The 21451-nt window shown below is 37.4% G+C and overlaps 1 protein-coding gene and 1 long non-coding RNA gene across 5 annotated transcripts in view; one reads left to right on the forward strand and one right to left on the reverse strand.

Annotated features, from left to right (window-relative positions):
- The first annotated feature begins 7596 nt into the window (after positions 1-7596).
- LOC139686140 (uncharacterized) lies at positions 7597-9825 on the forward strand. Its single transcript, XR_011700302.1, has 2 exons — positions 7597-7682; positions 9404-9825. It is a non-coding gene; the product is annotated as an uncharacterized lncRNA (long non-coding RNA).
- A 3842-nt stretch (positions 9826-13667) lies between these two features.
- The window catches only part of Mitf (transcription factor Mitf), a 182374-nt gene continuing 174590 nt past the window's right edge, over positions 13668-21451 (reverse strand). For 3 of the 4 annotated variants that reach the window (XM_071583157.1, XM_071583156.1, XM_071583154.1), the window contains 4 exons: positions 20824-20899; positions 20562-20727; positions 20297-20425; positions 13668-16818 (listed from right to left, as the gene is read on the reverse strand). In XM_071583157.1, coding sequence (XP_071439258.1) covers positions 16567-16818; positions 20297-20425; positions 20562-20727; positions 20824-20899 — 623 coding nt within the window. In that variant the 3' untranslated portion in view covers positions 13668-16566. The remainder of the gene's footprint in view (positions 16819-20296; positions 20426-20561; positions 20728-20823; positions 20900-21451) is intronic. The other variant, XM_071583155.1, reaches the window with a different exon arrangement.

Here is a 21451-nt window from a genome sequence, read left to right on the forward strand (position 1 = left end):
CATTATACGTGGCTTTCGTCGACTTGGAGAAAGCCTCCGACAATTTCAAATGGATCAGGATGTTCAAAATACTAGATGCGCTTGGATTGCACGACAATGACCGAAGAATAATCATCCATAAACTCTACAAAAATCAGAATGCAAAAATACCAACGAAAAATGGATGAAAAAAGAAAGCTAAAATAAACAAAGGAATAAGACAAGGATTCAACCACTCGCCAGCCTTATTCAATGTATACCTGAAAGAGGCAATAAAGAAACTCAAGAATTAGGATATAAAAAGAGTCAAGGTATATGGAAAAGAAATCAACTCGCTCCGGTTTGCAGATGACATAGCAGTAGTGGCGGAAACGACAGAGGACCTGCAAGCAGCTCGAGGAGGCGTCTACCACGGAGTGGATACCGGGAACGCGAAAGGTTTAGGACGAAGTCATATGTGTTTCCTCTTCTGTCTTCCTCTATCTCCTTTTTTAAGGAATTAAATGTTATCGCAAGGAGAAAATGCACGTAATAATGACGGTCAACATTTACGCTGCTATTATTTATGAATACATTCATCGGACGTGTTAGACAGAAGAATATCAGGCATGGAAAACCACAATGAATTAAGTCAAAATAATTATTTAAAAGAAATTCAATGGAATATTATGGTTAATAAAAAAATAATTAATTATCTTCGTGGTCGAGGGAAAGCATATTTCAGGTTGAGTACCATTGACTGCATAAAAGTCCGATTTTCACGATAAATTATTTAATAAAAGACAAAATACCTGTTGGCATGTGTATCTGTACTTGTATTTATGAAGCTTGTATTTTTCACACAATTGCAGTTAACACGCTGGACTTGGTGCACCTATTCGATCAACCTGCAGAGTCTGAACGGTCCACGGTCAAAATGATAGGTAAATGAATTGACATAATTGAACTCCCGCGTAGGTAAAAATGCGTGTTAACATTTTCCCTTTAGGAGTCATTATCCTTTCGTCGTCAATATCATTCTTCACCGACCCTAAAATTTGTCAGTATCCCTCGCACCCTCTTAAGACGTCTGCATTTCCGCAAGTTTTCTCGTATTCCAAGTACAGATGTTTTACACCTATAGCCACTCTCCACCAACCCTAAGTCATCCGCTATTTGTGGTTATTCCATTCCACAATTACTCCAGTAACCTTTTTCAAAACATTACTACATCTCAGACAAGATTTGTTTATTTTCCAACATCGTATTTAATATTTCAAAGACGGATTACTGCACTCAATCAAATTTTCTATGGCGCTTTTGTTAGTCACCAGGTCTTTTCATGTGATTACCGTTATTCCCGAATAACATCACCTTTTCTGCAGACATCTCAACCTCAACGGGCAATGTCCAACTTTCCAACTCTTTATTCCCAGTATCAACAATAGTTTTCCCTCTTGCCTCTTAAATTTCCATTGGTCCTTCTGCTCAAGCAGCTTCGTCGTCGTGGTTAAACTTAATAAATTGCTTCCTTTGGATATATGTAAATAAAAATATGCACTCATACATAAAAATATGATATGTATACGTACATATATATATATATATATATATATATATGTGTGTGTGTGTGTGTGTGTGTGTGTGTATATATATGTATATATATGTGTATATGTATATATATGTGTATATATATATGTATATGTATGTGCATATATATATACATAATATATATGTATGTATGTATCCACATATATCCTCCTTGGGGAAAACCTTTGGTGATTTCAGCTCCATCAATGTGTGCCCAAGATTTGTTGAACGTTCATTTTGTCGTCGATTAAACTATATTTATAATAACAGGACGGCACTCTAAATTACCCTTTTTGTTTGACGGACTGCAGTCAAAATTGTAAACAATTTTTTGTGGAAACGAGGGTATAGTAAAGGCTTGGTCCTGATTTCTCTTTCCCTAATGTGTCTGATACCTCGAAGATGCATATCTTATATTTTCCACTTGCGAAGGCGACATGGAATCTGCTGAAAATTCTACTTTCCGTTTTCTCACAATAACGCCGCTAATGCATCTGACGGTGGAGTATTTTTCGTGTCCTGTTTCTCACCTTCTTTCTATATGTCCTAAAATGTCTTAAGTTTCTGTACCACAAAGAAACCACATCCACATTGAGGTCTCTAAAGAGTATTTTTTTAACATCCTTACTTAAGGTCCCTGCCATTAAGGCCCCGCAGCGAGGTTGCACTTTTTCTTCCGTGAAGAGGTACGAGTGCATGAGGGCACAATGTCCTGTACTCAAATGCGTGATCGCAACCTCTCCCTCCGATTTTCCGGATGGAAGAGGGCCACGCCGAAACGACCAACTTAATAGCACTCAGTTTTTTGTTATGCATGGACTGCCAAGCTTCTTTCCACCGGTTTATAACCAAGTTTCGCAAGGTGGCTTTAAGGTCCTCCACAGGTACTAATAAGGAATCTGTCTCGAGCTTGCCCAGGGCTTCCTCGGCTGCTTTGTTAGCGTTCTCACTGCCAGGTCAGGATACCCTGTTCCCCATCTCTGAAGAGGGCCGAATTGATCTCCTGAACCAGAGGGTATAATGGATCTCCTGAACTATCGGGCGCGTTGATGAGAAGACCGATATGGATTTTAAGACGCTCAACGAGTCCGAGCAGATGAGAAAAGTGCCGTAATTTTCTTTTACTTATTTTAGGGCTATCCTGATTGCCGAAAATTCGGTTGTAAATATACGGCAAAATGCCTTCAGTTTTTCAGTTTTAGATCTTAGTTATTTATGAAATCACTCCCTCATTTGCTGACAGTATTTTCTTCATACATCTACTTAACACCCCGCAAGCCGCTGCAAGGGAGTGCAGCTAGGGGTGTTAGGGAACCACCCGTAATTAATAAAAATACCTATTGCGATACCCACAAATGTATACAATCCACAACCAATGCATGGTATACATTCATGAAAAAACCCTTACAACACGCACACATGCAAACCACAAACTACCACTTAACATACACATGCACCTACAAATATACCTGATATCTTTGCAATGTTTAGTTTTCTTCCGACTTGCAAATTAAATGTTTTTAATATTTCTAAAGTGACTTCGGTTTCTTAATATTACGATTTCTGATTGTTCGGGGAAAGATTGAGTATTTGTATTTATCTATACTTGAATCTATCTCCCCTATCTTATCTTTGTTGTCCTATCTACCTAAGTGTTGTGGGGTCATAATAATTCCTTTAGCGGCATCGTTAAACTTGTTTGCTCTGAACCTTTCTCAAAGTCTAAGTCTCGCTTGTCATCTTCGTATCTCAAGTGGCTCCCAGCCTTTATCCCGTAAAAGACCCGTAACACTTGTGTTTTTATCATAACAATTTTTAACGAATCTAGCGGATTTTCTCTTAGCTCTATCTAATTCTTTTTGGCAAATTTTTTCCCCAAGGATCCCAAATACTTGCGGCATATTCCAAATGAGGTATAACTAGAGCAAAATAACAACTCTCTTTTACTTTCTTATTCATTTCCCAACCACCCGAGGCCGAAGCCGAGTTTCTTTAAAGCGGATCCGCATATTGTTCTGACATGTGCTCCCCATGAAAGGCGTGGTGTTAGAACCAGAGATTTAACTTGATTGATGGTAGTTGGCACTGAACCATCTATTTCTTAATGTATGTCCTGTTCGCCCTTTCCTTTGTTCCAAAAACTCAAAACTGTTTATTTGTCTATAAAGGACGCATTAAGCATTTACTTCATTCCTTCACCAATCTGAGATTGTGTCCAACTCTCTTGAGAGTAGTTCGCGATCTAGTTGCCTCCGTATTTCCCTATATAACACAGTGTCGTCAGAAAATAACCTGAGATCGCTACTAACATATGAGGTTAAGTCATTAATGTATATAAGGAATAGAAGCGGCCAATTACACTTCCTTTGGGGACGCCCGAAGTTCCATCTTTATTCGTTGAGCACAACACATCGATGACTACTATTTCTTTGCGATTTGACAACAAGTCTCTAATTCAATTAATAATTTTTTCATTGATACCATAGCATTTAAGTTTCTGTAAGAATTTATTATGTAGGACTTTATCGAAGGTATTTTTGAAATCTAGGAATACCGCATGTGGGAATTGTGAGTTGTTTTCTCCCGATCTAAGTATATCGTTAATAAAAAGACCTAATTGTGTTTGGCAAGATCTGCTCTTAACTATAATCCGTGCTAGTTGTGGCTTAGTATTTTTCTACTATCAATATATATATATATATATATATATATATATATATATATATATATATATATATATATATATATATATATGAAGGAGTTCTCGGCATGAATCTCTGTTTATGGCAGATTTTCCTACGTACCTGTCCCAATCAATTGACGGTAGATTTTTATCAACAGCAATTATAATAATAATGTTGCTGTGGTGGTTGCTGAGAGTAAATATTAGGTCGTCCAGCTTGTGTAGGACATCTTTATTAGATTCTGGGGGTCTGTAAAATGAGCACACGAATAGGATTCTGTCGTTGCAGTCCTATATGTTGCACCAAACGCTTTCTGTGTCATTTTCGTCGGATTCGTATCGTTGGCTACTAATATGTGTCTTAAAAGCAAAGAATACTCCACCACCCAATCTAATAGGTCTGTCATTTCAGTAAATTGTGAAACTGCTCGGAAAAACTCCATTGTTTGCTATATCTCCCGTGAGCCAACCTTCCGTTCCAACTACTATGTCTGCGTTTGTACTCACAAAAATCATTAAATGGAACACCGAGAGTTTCCGGTTCGTAGAGTGGCAGGAATCGGCCAAGATGATCACATCACTGTAACAAAAACTATGTATATCACCTATAATAGCTATGGAAAGGTCTAGAAAGTTCAACTCTTTTCCGGATTCAATTTCCATCGTGAACTTGATTTTTGGATGTTGGGCATTTAAAAGATTGAGTAACTAAATTCGCGCACAAGTAACGATGTTAGAGCAAGGGCATTGTCATGGTGCAAAAGCTAATTTTTGTTCTTCCACAAACCCAGGCGTTTGTGGCGGATTGCTTCGCGAAAATTGCGCGTAACTTGGAGTTATAATTCCTTAGTTACCGTTCTACCCTGTGGCAAGAAAGGATGCACCATCACACCATCCACCCTGCAATCGCTGAGAACTGTATTCAAAGAAACTTTAATATACCATATTATTTCATAATCCGCATACTCTGGGAAAACTCCATTGCCACGACAAAGAAAAACTAGAACCCATCTACTACAATTACTCCACTCATAGCCGAGGAAGTGAACATTAGTTTTGGATCTTGTCAAATAATGTTGACAGACATTTTGGGCAGGACGTGCGTCGCATCGACATTCGTCCCGCGGGTGCTGACTGATGAACAGAGACAAAAGCGTATGGGCATTTGTCATGAACTCCTGGATCGAGCCAATGCCAACCCAGAGTTTCTTAAAACCATCGTAACCGGTGGCGAAACCTGGGTTTACTGTTATGATGCCAAAGGCCCAGGCTTCTCAGTGAAAAGGTCCTCATTTTCTGCGACCATAGAAACCTCGCCTGTCCCGGTCCAATGTGAAAGCTATTCTGGTGTGTTTCTTCGATTGGCTGGGGCTGAGTCTTACGAATACGTCCCTCAAGGCCGAACCGTCAAAAAAGATGTCTACTTAAAGGTTATGAAGAGGCGGAGTGTCGTAGTGAGCCGAAAGAGGCCGGACATATGGAGAAACAAGTTATGGCGTTTCCACCACGATCACGCGCCGGCTAACACGGCGCTGATCGTGACAGTTTTTCGCCAGAACCGGAACTTCCGTGATCCCGCAGCCACGCTACTCTGCAGACGTGGCTCCATCAGACTTTTTTTTGTTTCCAAAGTTAAAATCAACCCTGAAAGGGTACCGATTCAACTCTAACGCGGACATTAAACCTAATTGTAGGGCGGACCTGAAGAGGATCTCCAAGGCAGCTTACCAGGAAGGGTTCGAGAGCTGGAAGAAACTTTGGCAAAGGTGTGTCGTCCGCCAACGCTTGTACTTTCAGGGCGACAAGTCCGATTAAGCTGTATTCGTCGAAATAAACAAGTGATAAATTCAACCCTGTTTTTTTTATCAACCTTGTATGTCGAATAACCCTTCCCTGATAATGTCCTTCTTAGAATCACTTATACCTCATCCCTCAACCTGCCTCTCTGCCATCCATGTCCCCTTCCCGCTTAACCCTTCTTTATTTTTCCCGCCTACCTACCGCCAGGATATCAGATACCTGCCGACGTCCTCTCAATAATGACCATAAGCGCACCAATTTTAGAGTGTAAAAAGCATTCGCCTTGACCGGGGTGATTTTAACACTCGGAAATTGTTGCATTAAAATGCATTTTAGCAGATGACTCCGTGAAAAGTTACTGCTGCGGCATCTCCCGCAGTTTCTTGGAATGACCGCAAGTTCTTGTCTTCCCCCCCCCTCTTTTCAACTATCCATTTCTTTAGTGTCTCTATTTCTTTGGGTTTTCCATAATTTCCCTCTTTGTCCCCGCCTACCTGACTCCTTACGCCTACCTCATTCTTTTACGTCACAGTAAGCAAAGTTATTTATGGCACACTACGTTATACTTTAATTCAAGGAAACTCATATAATATAACGATTGTGTCAAGCGAAGCACCCATTATTGCATTACTTATGTAAGCATGCATTTGAACGTGTGTTCACCATGAGAGCAAATGGCGCATGAGCTGATCTTTCTCCGTAAATGGTCGGTGCCCTTACACTCACAGCCACCCCTCACACGACTTCCAAATGGCTTCCAAGCGGGTTGTTGTGCTGCTGTAGATGGTTCGTCAGATTCCTCAGATGGAAACATGAACATTTAGAAGATGGTGTAAGAGGCCGTTAACGCTATTATTGTAGTACAGGGAGGCGTGGTAGTCCAGATGGGGGTAGTGATTACTGTCCCGAAGAACCTTGGTTCCATTCCCGCCTCTGGTCCTTCTTAGCTTCACGCCAGCTGTGTGATTTTTCCACATCCAGAACTTACTGATATACCATTGGAGGCACACGATGCTGAACTAAGACCACTGCCTTAATGTGTGTGTAAAAATTAACGCGGATAAAACATTATATAAATATTTCCATACTTCCCTCCCGAACATTAATCCCCGATAAGATCCGTCAAACAAAGAAATCTAGAAAATAGTCATCATTTTCTAAAGAAAATATTTTCCAATATAACCTTTACTATGACGATAACACTCATTTTTCAACTTTTTCATCAAATCTCCGCCCCTCTTTTTGTACATACATTCAGGTGAAAACTATGTTATCAGCACACTTTTGTGGCCCGACGGTATAGCTAGACTTCCGGTTTTGTGGCATTTCTTTGTCACATTCTTAGAATATATAATTGTCAAAATATTCCAGACATACCTCAAAGAAATTGGAGAATATTAGATGTATAGCATACGGTAAAAATTTAGTTCAAAAAAGTAAAAAGTTGGTCAATGTCGTCTCAATGCTTCTCCGCATAAGACAGCCTATCGCTCAAGGCTATTTCAAATCCCTGAAGTCATGGTCACGTGACAGTCACGCGCCTAAATATTGTGCATGAGACTTCGGACCAACTGAGCACTATTACCCACGACTGTACTTATATATGCCGACACTGAGAGGGCGGCATGTAATGGCGAGAACTAAGAAAAAGGTTCGTATTGTCCAATTGCTTTTGGTATATGTAATATTATGTGTACATTTTTCACTCTTATAACATCTTTGCCTTCAAATGGTCATACCATATATTAAAAATGCGATATTTAAACGTTGAATTTTGTAAACACTCTTTCTACTGAGCTCATTGTCGATGTTTCAGTGTCCAAATATAAACCTGGTAAAAATACTTTGAATGTAACACTTTCAGGCACTACCTTGACACCGAAATGTGTAATGCTTTCATATATGTTACGCCGCGTGCCACTTTTTTGGGATCCATTCAATGCATGAAGACGTTAGTATATAGAATGGCAACAATATATACTTACAAACTTTTGCAATGATTCATCGAGAAAAGTTTCAACATATTAATGGAATGGCTTTATGTATCATCAGATTCTCATATTAACTCTCCATTCACACATTCAAAGAAATTATGCACTTTTTTTTAACTGTCAATCGGAAGAATAGATAAACAACTAATAGTTAAATAAGCGGTCCTGTGACTCGAAACCTGCGAAAAAGTATGTAAAATACGTAGGTCTTACTTGTCACCAAAAACATGTTATGTCAGTTTCAAAACGATTGAAGTTTCCCAGGTCAGTGTATTATATTATAGTTTAGGCAACAATCATTGTTAAATTTGCAGCCATGATATGCTTAACTAGGCCACTGACTGAGTCATGAAGGCTTTTGTCAGTGTGAACGGCCTGTTTGAAATTTTCACACATTTCTAGATGGGTCCATTGGGTGCTGTGCATTCTCATGAAAAACATTGTAAACTATTACATACTTACAGACCTGTGATACCTATTACATGGATCTATGCCATTGCAAAATGTTTTGCCATATTTTAAGGATTCCAAGAAAAACTTTAACCGAATAAAGCTTTCCCCACATTCCTTTTATTACTGATTTTTCTTTAATATAATTTCTTTTTATTTAATATAAATCTATTTTTCATACTCTCCCATTTCAGTATGTCCAATATTTACGTGATACAATCTGTACATTTGTAACTTCCTAATACATATCTCACTGCCTTTCTTTGAACTTTTTCATATGTCCCATCTCATATGGATCCAATGCTATGGATGAGTATTTCTGGATAGACTGAACAGGGCCTTATACGCTTTTTCTTTTGTAGCTACACTACTTCCTTTTAAATTTCTCATTACCCAATGATGTACTTTAAAATCTTTCCACATCCCACTATCTACTTGAACTCCGCACCCAAGATCCTAATTAAGTAAATGCCTATATTTTTGCAACAAATGCTGTATACTATTCTTTCTCATGGTGTACATACAGGCTTTCAAAGAGGGTGTAAATATCCTTTGAGGCATTCTTTTTATTTGAAAAATTTATGCTTACTCTTACTTACATCAATGCCCATATTATTATTTGTAACCCAGTCACCAAGGCGATCAATATCATTTTGAGGTACTATGTGGTTATTTACATGCTCTACCTATCTGTATATAATGCAATCATGAGCAAAGATTCTTACTAGGGAATTCAGCAATAAATTACCGACCGCCAAATGCCGACCCAGAGGTTCTTAAACCCATCATAAACGGTGACGAAACCTGGGTTTATGGTTATGATGTTGAGACAAAGGCCCAGTCTTATCAGTGGAAAGGTCCTCATTCTCCGCCGATACATTACGAATACATCCCTGAAGGTCAAACCATCAACAAAGATGTCTACTTAAAGGTTATGAAGAGGCTGGGGGCTGCAGTGAGCCAAAAGAGGCCGGACATGTGGAGAAGCAATGCATGGTGTTTCCATCACAATAATGCGCCGGCTCCCACGATGCTGATTGTGACGGACTTATTCACCAGAACCAGAACTTCCACGATCCCGCAGCCGCCCTACTCTCCAGACATGGCTCCATCAGACTTTTTCTTGTTTCCAAAATTAAAATCAACTTTGAAAGGGTGCCGATTTGACTCTATTGTGGACATTAAAACTAAATGTAAGGCGGACCTGAAAAGGGTCCCTAAGGTGGCTTACCAGGCAGGATTCGATAGCTGGAAGAAACGTTGGCAAAAGTGTGTCGTCAGCCAAGGCAGGCACTTTGAGCAGAATAAGTTCAATTAAGCTGTATCCATCAAAATAAACAAGTTATAAAATCAGTCCTGTCTTTTTTTGATCACACCTTGTATGACCCTACTGCGGTCAGACTACGTTATTCTGATCCCTTCTTGTTTGCGGAAAAAATGACATCTTAATCTGTCCTACACTTAATCGCTCAGATTTTATAAAAATGATTTCTCCAACCATGGTATGAAGGAGGTAATGATACATTTTCAACATCACTGCTCAAGAGATATCCTTCCTATTTATGCAAGAGATTTAATCTGTACTTCAATCTTCGCTCCACAAGTTATTGCCAGCCTAGCTCCTCTAATATTGCAATGATCACAGAGAAAATTAAAATTGTCAAAAAAGACACTAGAAAATGTGTGCATGAAGCAAACATGAAATATTGGTTGAAAGGCACTTAGCTGGTGCCCTTTGGCCTTGAACAGAAAGAAAACAAACTAAACTTCTCTTGAACTGACTTGTTTGAGCCATTGGATCTTAATGATAACACCAAATCCTTGGGGCTATATGACATTCTAGCTTTTGTATTTTCTACCTGATAGTATTCCTTGGTCATCTCTGTACATCTACTTTTTAACATGTATCTTAAATGTTGGAAAATGTCTCTAGAAATATTTGTGCCGCATTGTTTCCAACCAATCTTTGAGGATGGGGATGTGCAAATTTATTATGTTAACTAGTCATTACCGCCCAATTTCTAAATTATTAGTACTTCCCAAATTAATGGCCCAGCTCATGGTCAGGAAGGCACTGCCCTTGTGTAGAAATCCAGAACTCCAAGCAGTATAGGTTTTCCAAACGGAGGCCTACAGTTATAAATTTGTAAGCCTATACATGGATTGTTTATTCATACATTGATATTACATTTAGAGGTTGATAAAACTCTGACAGATTTCGTGAAAACCTTTGATGAAAGTACAATTGATGTCTCAATTTTTAGTTCTCAGAGTTAGGCCTCTTGCGAGAGTGTATTGATGACTTTTTGAGGTGACATATTCAAGTGGTAAGAATTTTGAGTTAAAAATCAAAGGTTAAGGTCACATATGATGTCCCTCACAATTGCCCATGTGACTACTTGATTCTTCATTTTATTTATGGATGACCCACCTCATCTCATTTTAATCTCACAAATCCTAACCCTTGCAGGCAATGTTACATTATTTGAAGCTACTAAACCCAAACAGGATCATATTTATCTGTATGATAACTTTTCAGTGATCATCATCTCCCAACTTTGTCGCTACAGGCTGATAGACATAAAAATATTCTTTCATTTTTCAATAATCTATTGACAGTATACCTTTGTTTCCAACCTAATTAATTAAATATTTAGGTGTCTCTCCAAACAAAAGATTTTATTTTAGTTTACACATCCATAAAACAACAGATTCTTCCATTTAATTTTTTGGTTTTATACTGTCTACAATACACCACATTACTACACTATCTTTCTTCTGGTTTTCAAGTCCGACCTATGAGAACTCTTTTATAGCCCCAAAACTCGATCTCATTTAAAATATTGTTCCTCTGCCTGGTCTCCACACAACAGAAAACTCGGTTGTCGTTGAATGAGCTCAAAAATTTTTATGCACTGAATCTTTCAAACTAAGAGTCTCACCAAACTTGAAATCAGTTACATATTTTAACAATCAGATAAAACTTTTATTTGCCTAGTCGCCAGAAGAGCAATACAATAGCAATAAAATCTATGGAAAAGTAAGAGTCTTTCTTTTTAGTATGGATATTAAATACTTCCACGAAGTGAAGCCTGAAACAATAGAATACACAATACAATAGCCTTTATATTCTTTAAAACAATTTTAAATCTTTATATCTTCTATCATAAATATTAATGTTCTCAATCATAGAACCAAAACAGTCCACATCATTGATCCCACCACTGCCATAACACCAGTTAAGGTAATTACGACGTATCCTCAAAAAGTAACAGGAATTTAGTAATTTTACATATTGTCTGGTGCACCATTGAGTTTTTGTCACAAGTTCAAAGATTCAATAAAGAGTACTATTTACAATTTCAATGCCATTTGCTTGAAGCAGTAGGAAAAAACGCCTGTATTTGAGGTGAAACAATTCACCACGAGATAATGGACCTCATCACTGCTTGTTCGGGAATTCATGGCCAAAAACAGCACTTTAATTATGTTCCAGCCTCCCTATTTGCCAGACATGGCCGAAAGTGAATTTTTTATGTTCCTAAAAATAAAGAAAACCTTAAAGGGCCATCAATTTACAAGCAGATATGAGATTCAAAACACATCACTGAGAAAGCTAAAAGCTATACCAAAGATCAAGTTCCAGAAGTGTTTCAAGGACTGGAAAAAGCACTGGCATACATGTATAAGATCTATTGGGGACTACTTTGCGGGGGACATCATTGATTTAGATGAATAAATAAAACTCTTTCCTAAAAACTCAAAATTCCCATTGCTTATTGAAAACACCTCATATACTCCAATTTACATACTAGCATTAGTAACTTGCAAATCAACATTATATCAATTTTTTCCACAACTTTTTACAATAGTTTAAGAATTCAAGTCAACCACCTTAGTATGAATCCGAGTATATTGCTCAGTTTTAAATAATTTTATCAAAATTTTATTTTCTATTATGTGCGTTTAATTTGTAATGTACATTAAATTGTGTGACTAATGTTAATGAGTTTTATCCCCATACATCTTTTATCCACAACTTTGGCATTTTCAACATTTAATTATTGCAATTTTAATGCCATAACTTTTTTGTAAACTGGCCTTCGCATTTACTTATATTATATTATCGTTATTAAGAAGCATCAGACCATTCAATCCTAAGCCATCAAGGCCAGAGAGGCTGAGGTGTTATTACCTATAATTGGCACTTGGGAATCAGAGAGAGAGAATTGGGGGGCTTTCAATGTTGTCTTTTACATAGTACCCGGCAAGACACTGCTAGTGTGCATAGTTGGGGGTGATTACACACCAGACTCCTTTTGACCCAAAGTACTTTCCCTTCCAGCTCATTCTGATACCATCCCAACCCCTTATCGTTCTTGGGAAATTTAACATATTAAATCTATCCGTTCTGCACTTATATTCTTCAATTTTATTGACATGAGCTCACCCACCATAGTATGATGGGGTAATTATACATTTTCAACATCTTTTCTAAAGATACATTCTTCAATTCATGTAAGTGTGTTTATCTGTAATTTAACCTTCCCTCCACGAGTTAATCCTAACCTAGCTCCTCTAATAATTTTTATACACTACTCAGTTTGTCATAACATTTTACAAATCTAGCTCCTCTATGCTACTAGCAATCCAATTCTGAAATTAATCCAGCTTCTTGATGATCCCATACATATACTGGCATCAGATTTATTCCTCCTCTTCATTTCCCTGCATTAAATGCTCACCCATTTTTTTCTGGCAATATCAGAGGGAAAAATATTAGTGGAATATGGATTCATACCATCAGTTTCCCTGCAAGACTTACTTCCTCTTTAAATGCAAGGGTAAGCCTGAAGAGTTTATGGAAATCCATTGATTCAATTGCCAACAATCTCAATTTCCCATGGTACTGATGAAGAGTCCATTCAAAAAACCATGTAACTTAGTATTTCATCTTCTTCCCTGGATGCCATTGTAGTTTTTGCAGCATGTGCATATTGAAACTAACAAAAAATATGAATGAATTATATTTTTGCTGCAATGGTGCTCAGAAACCGCTACACAAAAATGGTATCTTCTTATAGCGTGACCAAACTTTTAGAATAATATTGATAAAATAATATGCAAACATAATACACCACTTTAGACAAATTTAAATTGACAAGGGTATCAGGGTTAATAAACAACAATTTTTGAAAAAAATATATAGTTTCTTATAAGTACATTACATATTCAAATTATAGAAAGATATTAAACAGGAAATTCATGAGGACAATTCAATTAACAAGAGTTCATGTTTTTTGGAAGATGGAAATGCCTACAGAGAGGTGAAAGTTAATTTTAATAAAAATAATACACCTGCATTTGAGCATGATCCTTAATAGTCCAAATTTTCAAGAAGTTTTTCAGTTACTTTTCAGGCATAATGCCTTCCATTTTTCAAGTTGAAATGCATGGATATTTGACATACTATATATAAAAAGTAAGAGACAACATTTCAAATTTATTTTTGAACATTATTTGTCAACACAATCCATGTTGCATAGAAGTTATGCTTCAATACTAAACAGCATGCACGTTTATCACAAAAAACTGCAAATATACAAGAAATATTGTAATGAAAAATACAAGCAACAGAGTTTAAAGCAAACTCTGTGGAATTAACCTGAAAATCACAACTGGAATGGTATTATCCACTTTCTTTATCTATAAGGAAGAGCATATATAAGGATTCATATAGTAATTAAATAATTACAGAAGTTACAGTAAAGATGTAAACTAATAAATATGTACTCAATGTCAATATATGCAATAATTCTTTTGCATCATTCTTATAACTCATCATGTAATAAACAAAAGTATGTGAACTATGGATCCTTTTACAAATATGCTCATAATAAAATATTTCTTTGTTTATAAAACTACAATATTCTAACAATAATTAAAATAATTCTATTTTACAACACTTTCCAGAGTAACAACTATGACATAGTACAGTTTATTTTTCATCCAATACAACTGATAATAAGAATCTGATGCAGTTTTCCTTGTAAGCCTATTGATATCAGGCAATTTTTAGTGAATCATTTACAGAGATATCTGCCATGTTCAGAAAAAATTTCTGTTCCAAAATGGCCTTTGCTAATAAAATAAATAATAGAAGATAATCAAGATGACAAGTTAATAAGAGATTATAATATTTTCGTTACCTCAGGTCAGTATAAACTGGTATGCGTGAATTTTCACCAAAATAATTTCCATCAAGTTTTCTCTTCCTCACCCCACCCTTTCACTGACGTAACACATCCTGAGGATTTCATCAAATCAGTCATATAAGTGACAAAAAATCACTGTGCAATTAAATTCAAGAATATTTTTGGGAATAGATGAAAAAGACCTAACAATGCTGTTACAATATGTGAACTCAGTTGTAAAATGCCCACATTAATTACTATAATTGAAATAAAAGTTTACAAACATCACTAATCACTGATAACATACACAGTTGAAAACAAATGTAAACTCTCATCCCCAAATAATGTAATTTCTCTTTTACAACAATCATATTGACTAAGTAATCGCTTTTTAAAATTAGATAATAAATTTACTCTCATGTCACTATTTCAGATATCTCAGACTTCAATTTAAACTTAGGATAAAGTTTTTCATACTATAATAATAGTAATTAAGTGAGAAACCTCATTCAATACTCATACTTTATACTCACATATCGGGCAAATTTAAGACAGTATAAGTTTCATCGATATCACTTTCAATAATATTCGGAGGCTTAAATAATTTCACCACAGCATCAATGAAAAACCTGATTCACCATCATATAGCCGCAATTCATGAGAGAGGTTAAACCATACACAAATTTGGCATCACATTTAATTAATTTTTAAGTAAATGACAAAAAAATGGCATTCAGCATTTCCAATTTATAAGAATTTGAGCCATGTGCTCTCAGAGAGAAAGCAGTAGTTTTTAAATATACAGGCTAAATAATTAAAAACTCTTGCAAGATTTTCTTATAGCTTTTATAATTCTGGACAAGAAGAAAAATTAACAACTAAACTTTGATATCCCTTCAATGATCTAAAGAGGCAATGTTTGAATTTTCATTTTCACAGTATTCCAATAGTCAAAATTATTCTTTGCCGAAGAATCCAGGTGAATTTGATTTCATGGAATGGCAAATGCATTAAAATCACCACCTGTAACAGTGTTTCAAACAGAATATCTGCAACCAGATGAGTAGGAAGACACATGTGTAGTCAACAATTCTTTTAAATACATGATATGGCTGCTACATAAAGAGCAGTGGCTTGGATCAAATCAATATACAAAACTCAAAATGATGAGTATAATATTGCTACAAACAAAATAAACATAAGATTGTTGTTACTTGTACTATGTTCAACAAGGTGGGTCGAGTTAGGTTTTAACTCCTCATGCAACACCCAAATTTACCAAATGGACGAATTTCTGTACTCCATTGATCATGGTTATGTGCAATGAACTGAATACAAAGAACTTGTAGATTATTTTCAACCTGGTAGCAATTAAGTAATTTTAGTAAGCTTTGGTGTTAGTGGGGGAAAAAGTAACCTAAATCTTTGGACCACATAAATCTATTCCTCTTAAGAGAAAATGCTAACATTGTGGAAAGTCTCTGAGTACAGATCCTCATATTATATCCAGACTAGTAACTACCAGAATATAATGCCAGCTGATGACACCAGAAAGTCTTGAATTAAACACTTTGAAATTTAGTACAAAAAGAATTTTCATACCAAATTGTAGAGTAAAATGTTTCCTGTTCATTGTGAAAATTTGTCGCAAGACCTCAAATTAAGCACCAACCATGCACATATCCATTTCCAAGAATGGTCACTTAAGCACCTGGAGCAAATAGATTAGACTTGCCTCTTGGAGTATTTTTCATGTTTAAGATTTGGAGAAATATTCCTTCCACTTAATGCTTAAAATAATGAGAAAGGAATGATTAGAATCTCTCTTTCATTACAGTCTCCCCTCTCCAAATGGAAAGAATGGTCAAGGCCAAGCAAAGTGCTCTGAGAGACCTTCAGATCATGCTACCAAGTCCATATCCACAGCCAAGGAGTCCTCATCATCATCATCTTCAGTTATTGACTGGTGGCTGGTTGCCCGGTGGCTGGAAGGGCTAGACACATCAAGCGAGGACAGCATTGGGTCTCCATTGACCGGATGGTCATCCTCCATCAGATCCTCAAACTGTGAGGCCGTCATCGTGGCTGCTTCAGTCACCACATCAGGCATCTGAAAGAAGAGTGCATGTCTGCCTGGACCTCCCACCAAAGACTTCATGCACATTTGGGAAGCACAGCGTTTTATCAAGAGTCTCCATTCAAATAATTCAATGATCCAATAACCTGAAGTGCCTCAACTGACTGGCATTGGGAATTTGTGCACGAATCACTTTAAAGGGATGACCAAGTACAATTTATCTCAGCAAATCCCTTCACTGGACAAATGGTTAATCAAGAAGAAGTACATGCTGCTCAAAGGCCACACACCAGCAGAGCACAATACAAAAGTCAAACATTACAGAAGCCCTGCAGGGAATGACTTGTCCATCAGAGTATTTTCTCCTACAGTCACTAGTCACAAAGCAACCACAAACATGTTAACTAGGTCAGTGTTGCTGCCTAATCGACGAGCAGATAATTACGACGTGATAATTACTACATTAATACAACAAAGAACTACCTAAGCTCTGTGAGATGTCCCATGTTAGTAATTATTTTTTTTAATACCGCACTTGACAAATTCTGCCCTGCTTCAACCCATGAACGAAAACCCCTTCCAAGAAACCATCCTGTTGAAATTTGCACATGACTGCTTCTCCACAAAGTTTCCAATAAATCCTTCATAGAATCTCTCAAACCTAAAAATAACCTCACCATGAACAAAACCCTAAATACCCATAAGTCCAATCCAAACATCGCAGTAACTACCACTGATAGAACACCAATGATTACATTTCCAAAGTCCTCGCTCACCTCGATGATACATCTAGCTACAACCGGACACCAACTTTGCAAACAGAAATTCAGTCTTTCCTCCTCCAATTTGGACCAGAAGAAGGCCTCACCTCTAACATACACAAATCCCTACTCTCACCCCCAAACCCCAGAACACCCCAGTTTTATCTCCTCCCAAAAATACACAAACCTAACATCCCTGTTGCCCTTAAGTTTCCAGATTCAACTCTCCCACCAAAAGAATCTCCGCATTGCTTGACCACCACCTACAACCTCTTGTACTCTCCTTGCCCTCTTTCACAAAAGACACATATCACTTCCTCCACCATTTAAATTCTGTCTCCATTCCCTCCACCTCCAACCTACTTATGGCCACCATCAACGTTACTTCCCTCTATTCCTCTATTCCCCATACAGAAGACTCTATCCTCTGATCGATATTATTTTTCTCTGCAACCCCCCAGTGCCCTTCGACCGAATTTCTCCTCAATCTAGTCACTTTTGTCCTGACAAAAAACGCATTTTTGTTCCAAAATTGTTTCTAATTACAAACCAAAGTCACAGCGACAGGAACAAGGATGGTGCCATCATATGACATTCTCTTCATAGGCCACCTTGAAGAGACATTCCTTTCACAACAACCGGTTCAACCTCTTTTCTGGGTCAGCTACATAGATGACATTTTTATCCTTTAGACACAAAGCTCTGAGTCCTTCAATAATTTCTTATCAACCTTAAGTTCTTCTCTCACAGGTAAATTCACTTCTTCCATTTCAGACTCCATCATCACCTTTCTTGACACAGACATCTCACTTCCCAACAATAAATTCACCACTTCATTACATATCATGGCCACTAACCATCAGAAATTCCTATACTTTACCAGCTGTCACCATTCTCACACCAAATGCTCCATTCCGAACTCACTCTCTATCCGCAGACACCAAATTTGACACATCCCAGACACCCTCAACAAATACCTCCACAATCTACACCATGCACTTCACAAACGCGGCTACGAAAAAAATCCACCACTCCACCCGACCGCACATATCACAGAAAAACAACCCCACATCTGACGCAGGACTCAACCTTTGCACCACCTATTTCCCTGGATCCCACAGACTGAAAACCTTTCTTAAGGAACTGTTTCCTAATTTACATGCAACACTACCGCATCCTTACTGCCCCAATGCCCCTCTCTTTCATACAGATGACCCACCAATCGCAGAAACCTTCTGAGATCCACCAACTCTTGGTCGCCCCCCCTGCAAGTTTTCTAATCTTTCCCGTACTTGCAACCGCCCCCAATGTGAAACGTCTACTTATCAGATCTGCTCCCCTCTCCCCACATCCCCTCATTGCCCCCTCACCTTGTTCCCACGCTGATTGCCTCTCAAAAAACATTATCTATCACTTGTCATTCAAACAAAGAACTTCATTTTACATAGGGGAATGCATTACCTCCTTGTCCATTTGAATGAACAATCACCACTACTCCTGCAATTCTGCCTCACTCTCATCTCTTCCTATGCCTTCATCTGCAAATTCCCACAACCTGCCATTCAGCCAGTGTTTCTCCATAACTATCCTGAAATCCCTGGTCGATTTAGCCACCAAAATAGAGGTGAGAATTCACGAATCCACGATCATATTCCCATTCTGATCTTTTAATCCCACCCTTGAACACCACCTTTAAATCCCTTACCAGCATACCCTGCTCCTCCTCCATATTTGCCCTGTCCAAAACCTTCCAGTCTGACCTGAAGAAGGCCTCAGAGAAGGACAAAAACTGAAACTTTCTAAAAGTTGAATGCCCTTCTACGTGTTATCTATTTTATTTTTGTGTTCTATTGTGCCGTCCAAATGTTATATTGCTCTCATTAGTGCTTCTACATCGTCAATACAGCTTGTGAAATTCACACATCAGGGTAGGGTGGCCATTGCTTTTCCCTGTGCCGGTTATGGTTTCCCAGGAAGATCTGCTACTGCAAAAATTTGCTCTCAAGTTCTTCAAGTACATTTTCACAGCCAATCATATGCCAGTGATTCAGGTGAGGTTTTTATTATGCATTTTTTTAAGGCAAACAATTTTCAGTTCCTTCTGGGATGTGTCAGTGTGGCACAGTTACAATTTTAGTAATTATTTTTAAATGCCATTATTTAACAACCAATTGATATTATTAACCTGATTACTGCCAGTTCTTCTAATGTTAAAAAAAAATAGTGTCTGAAATACTCTGAGCACTCTCCAATTATGAATGGATTTGAAAATAAAGTGTCCAAAATTGCCAAATGCTATCAAGTGATTTCAGACACTGTTACGCAACAAAAAATTGATTCAGTGCTATTGTTAAAATTGATTCCCATTACATTTGTTAGTAGGGATGGGACCTACTACAAACAGAATTCCATGCTGGGTTAGGAAGAAACTCAAATTATCACAACAAAAATCACTTTAAAATGCATGAAAATCTACCTTAGAGTACCAGCCAATCACCAGTCACCTACTGTGAAATTTTGTTTCCAAAAATTATTGGTAAAAGAGAAATTTCAATAATATATCATTAAAAATGAAAATGCACAGCTAATTTGTAATAAAGAAGATTGTTAATGGATCAGAGCACTAGATAATCATTTAAGGCTTAAAAAGGAAAGGTGCCAATATTTTATAATTATAATTTAATTTTATGTACATTTAAGTACCATTAAAATTGTTATGGCTTTGAATTTGATTAATCAAAAATAGATTTCCAAAGGAGTTAGTTCTTTTATTTCACCAATGTGAACATTACCTGCTTTTGGGCCTCTGAAGGTGATGAATTAGATTTGATGTAAGTATTAATCACAGTAGAGGGGGTTGTAGGCTGCCAGGTAAATTCTGATACTGGAATTCCATGAGCCTTAACTTGTAACTCCAATTCCTGCAGGGTTAAAAAGAAAATCAAAGGTTACTGATACACCATGAAAGACTAAATATAAGAATTTTATACATTATACTAAACACATGCACACACTATTGGTAAGGGTTATAGTTAAATGATGAAAAATAAGAGTAACCTGAATCCTGAGAAGCAATCTGCGATTTTGTTGCTCTACTTGTTTCTGGCGCACTTCTGCCTGCTTCATCCTCTGGAGCTCATGTTTCAAGCATTTAATGTACTCCACTGAAGACTTCAAAATAGTACCTTTGTTAGGGCGCAAATCCCTTACAATTTCATAGTAGCTGGAATTACATGAAATTAAATAATGATTACATAAATTACTATTGAATTCACTGTAAACCATCCACATACATATATCTAGTACATCATCTACTTACGGGTCATTGTTCTTTGGGAGAAGTGTTCCCAACTCTTTGATGCGGTCATTTATGTTGAATCGCCGCCTTCTCTCAACTAAAATTGCAACAAAGTGACTTTATCAATCTTAAAAGGATGACAAGAAATATTCCCCAAGCACACCACAACTATTATTAAACCAATGCATCATTACGAGGGCGGTTCAATAGTACCCATTTTAGCAATGAAGAAACCATTTTTTTCAAAAACATTTTTTTATTTTTCAACATAGTCCCCTTTTAGAAAGATACACTTCTCCCAACGTTCCATCAATTTTTTTAACCCCTCCAAAAAAAAGGATTTGTCGAACTCTCCAAAATACGCCTTTCTCTCGGCGATATCTTCCTTGTTTGAGCTAAATATTTTTCCCGCTAGCCATTTCTTCATGTTAGGGAATAAGAAAAAGTCGCAGGGAGCCAGATCGGGTGAATACGGGGGGTGCAGCAGCAATTCATAACATAGTTCATGCAGTTTGGCGGCGACAACTCCGGATGAATGTGAGCAATCGTGGCACCCATCGGGCCGACAATTTTTTCATCGCCAACTTATCATGTAAAATAGTAAGTGCCGTTCCGGTCGACACACCCACGCCCCCTGCCACTTCACGCA

Source organism: Hetaerina americana, unplaced genomic scaffold (assembly GCF_022747635.1).
Source record: "Hetaerina americana unplaced genomic scaffold, ioHetAmer1.1.p SCAF_13, whole genome shotgun sequence".
NCBI classification, from domain to species: Eukaryota; Metazoa; Arthropoda; class Insecta; order Odonata; family Calopterygidae; genus Hetaerina; species Hetaerina americana.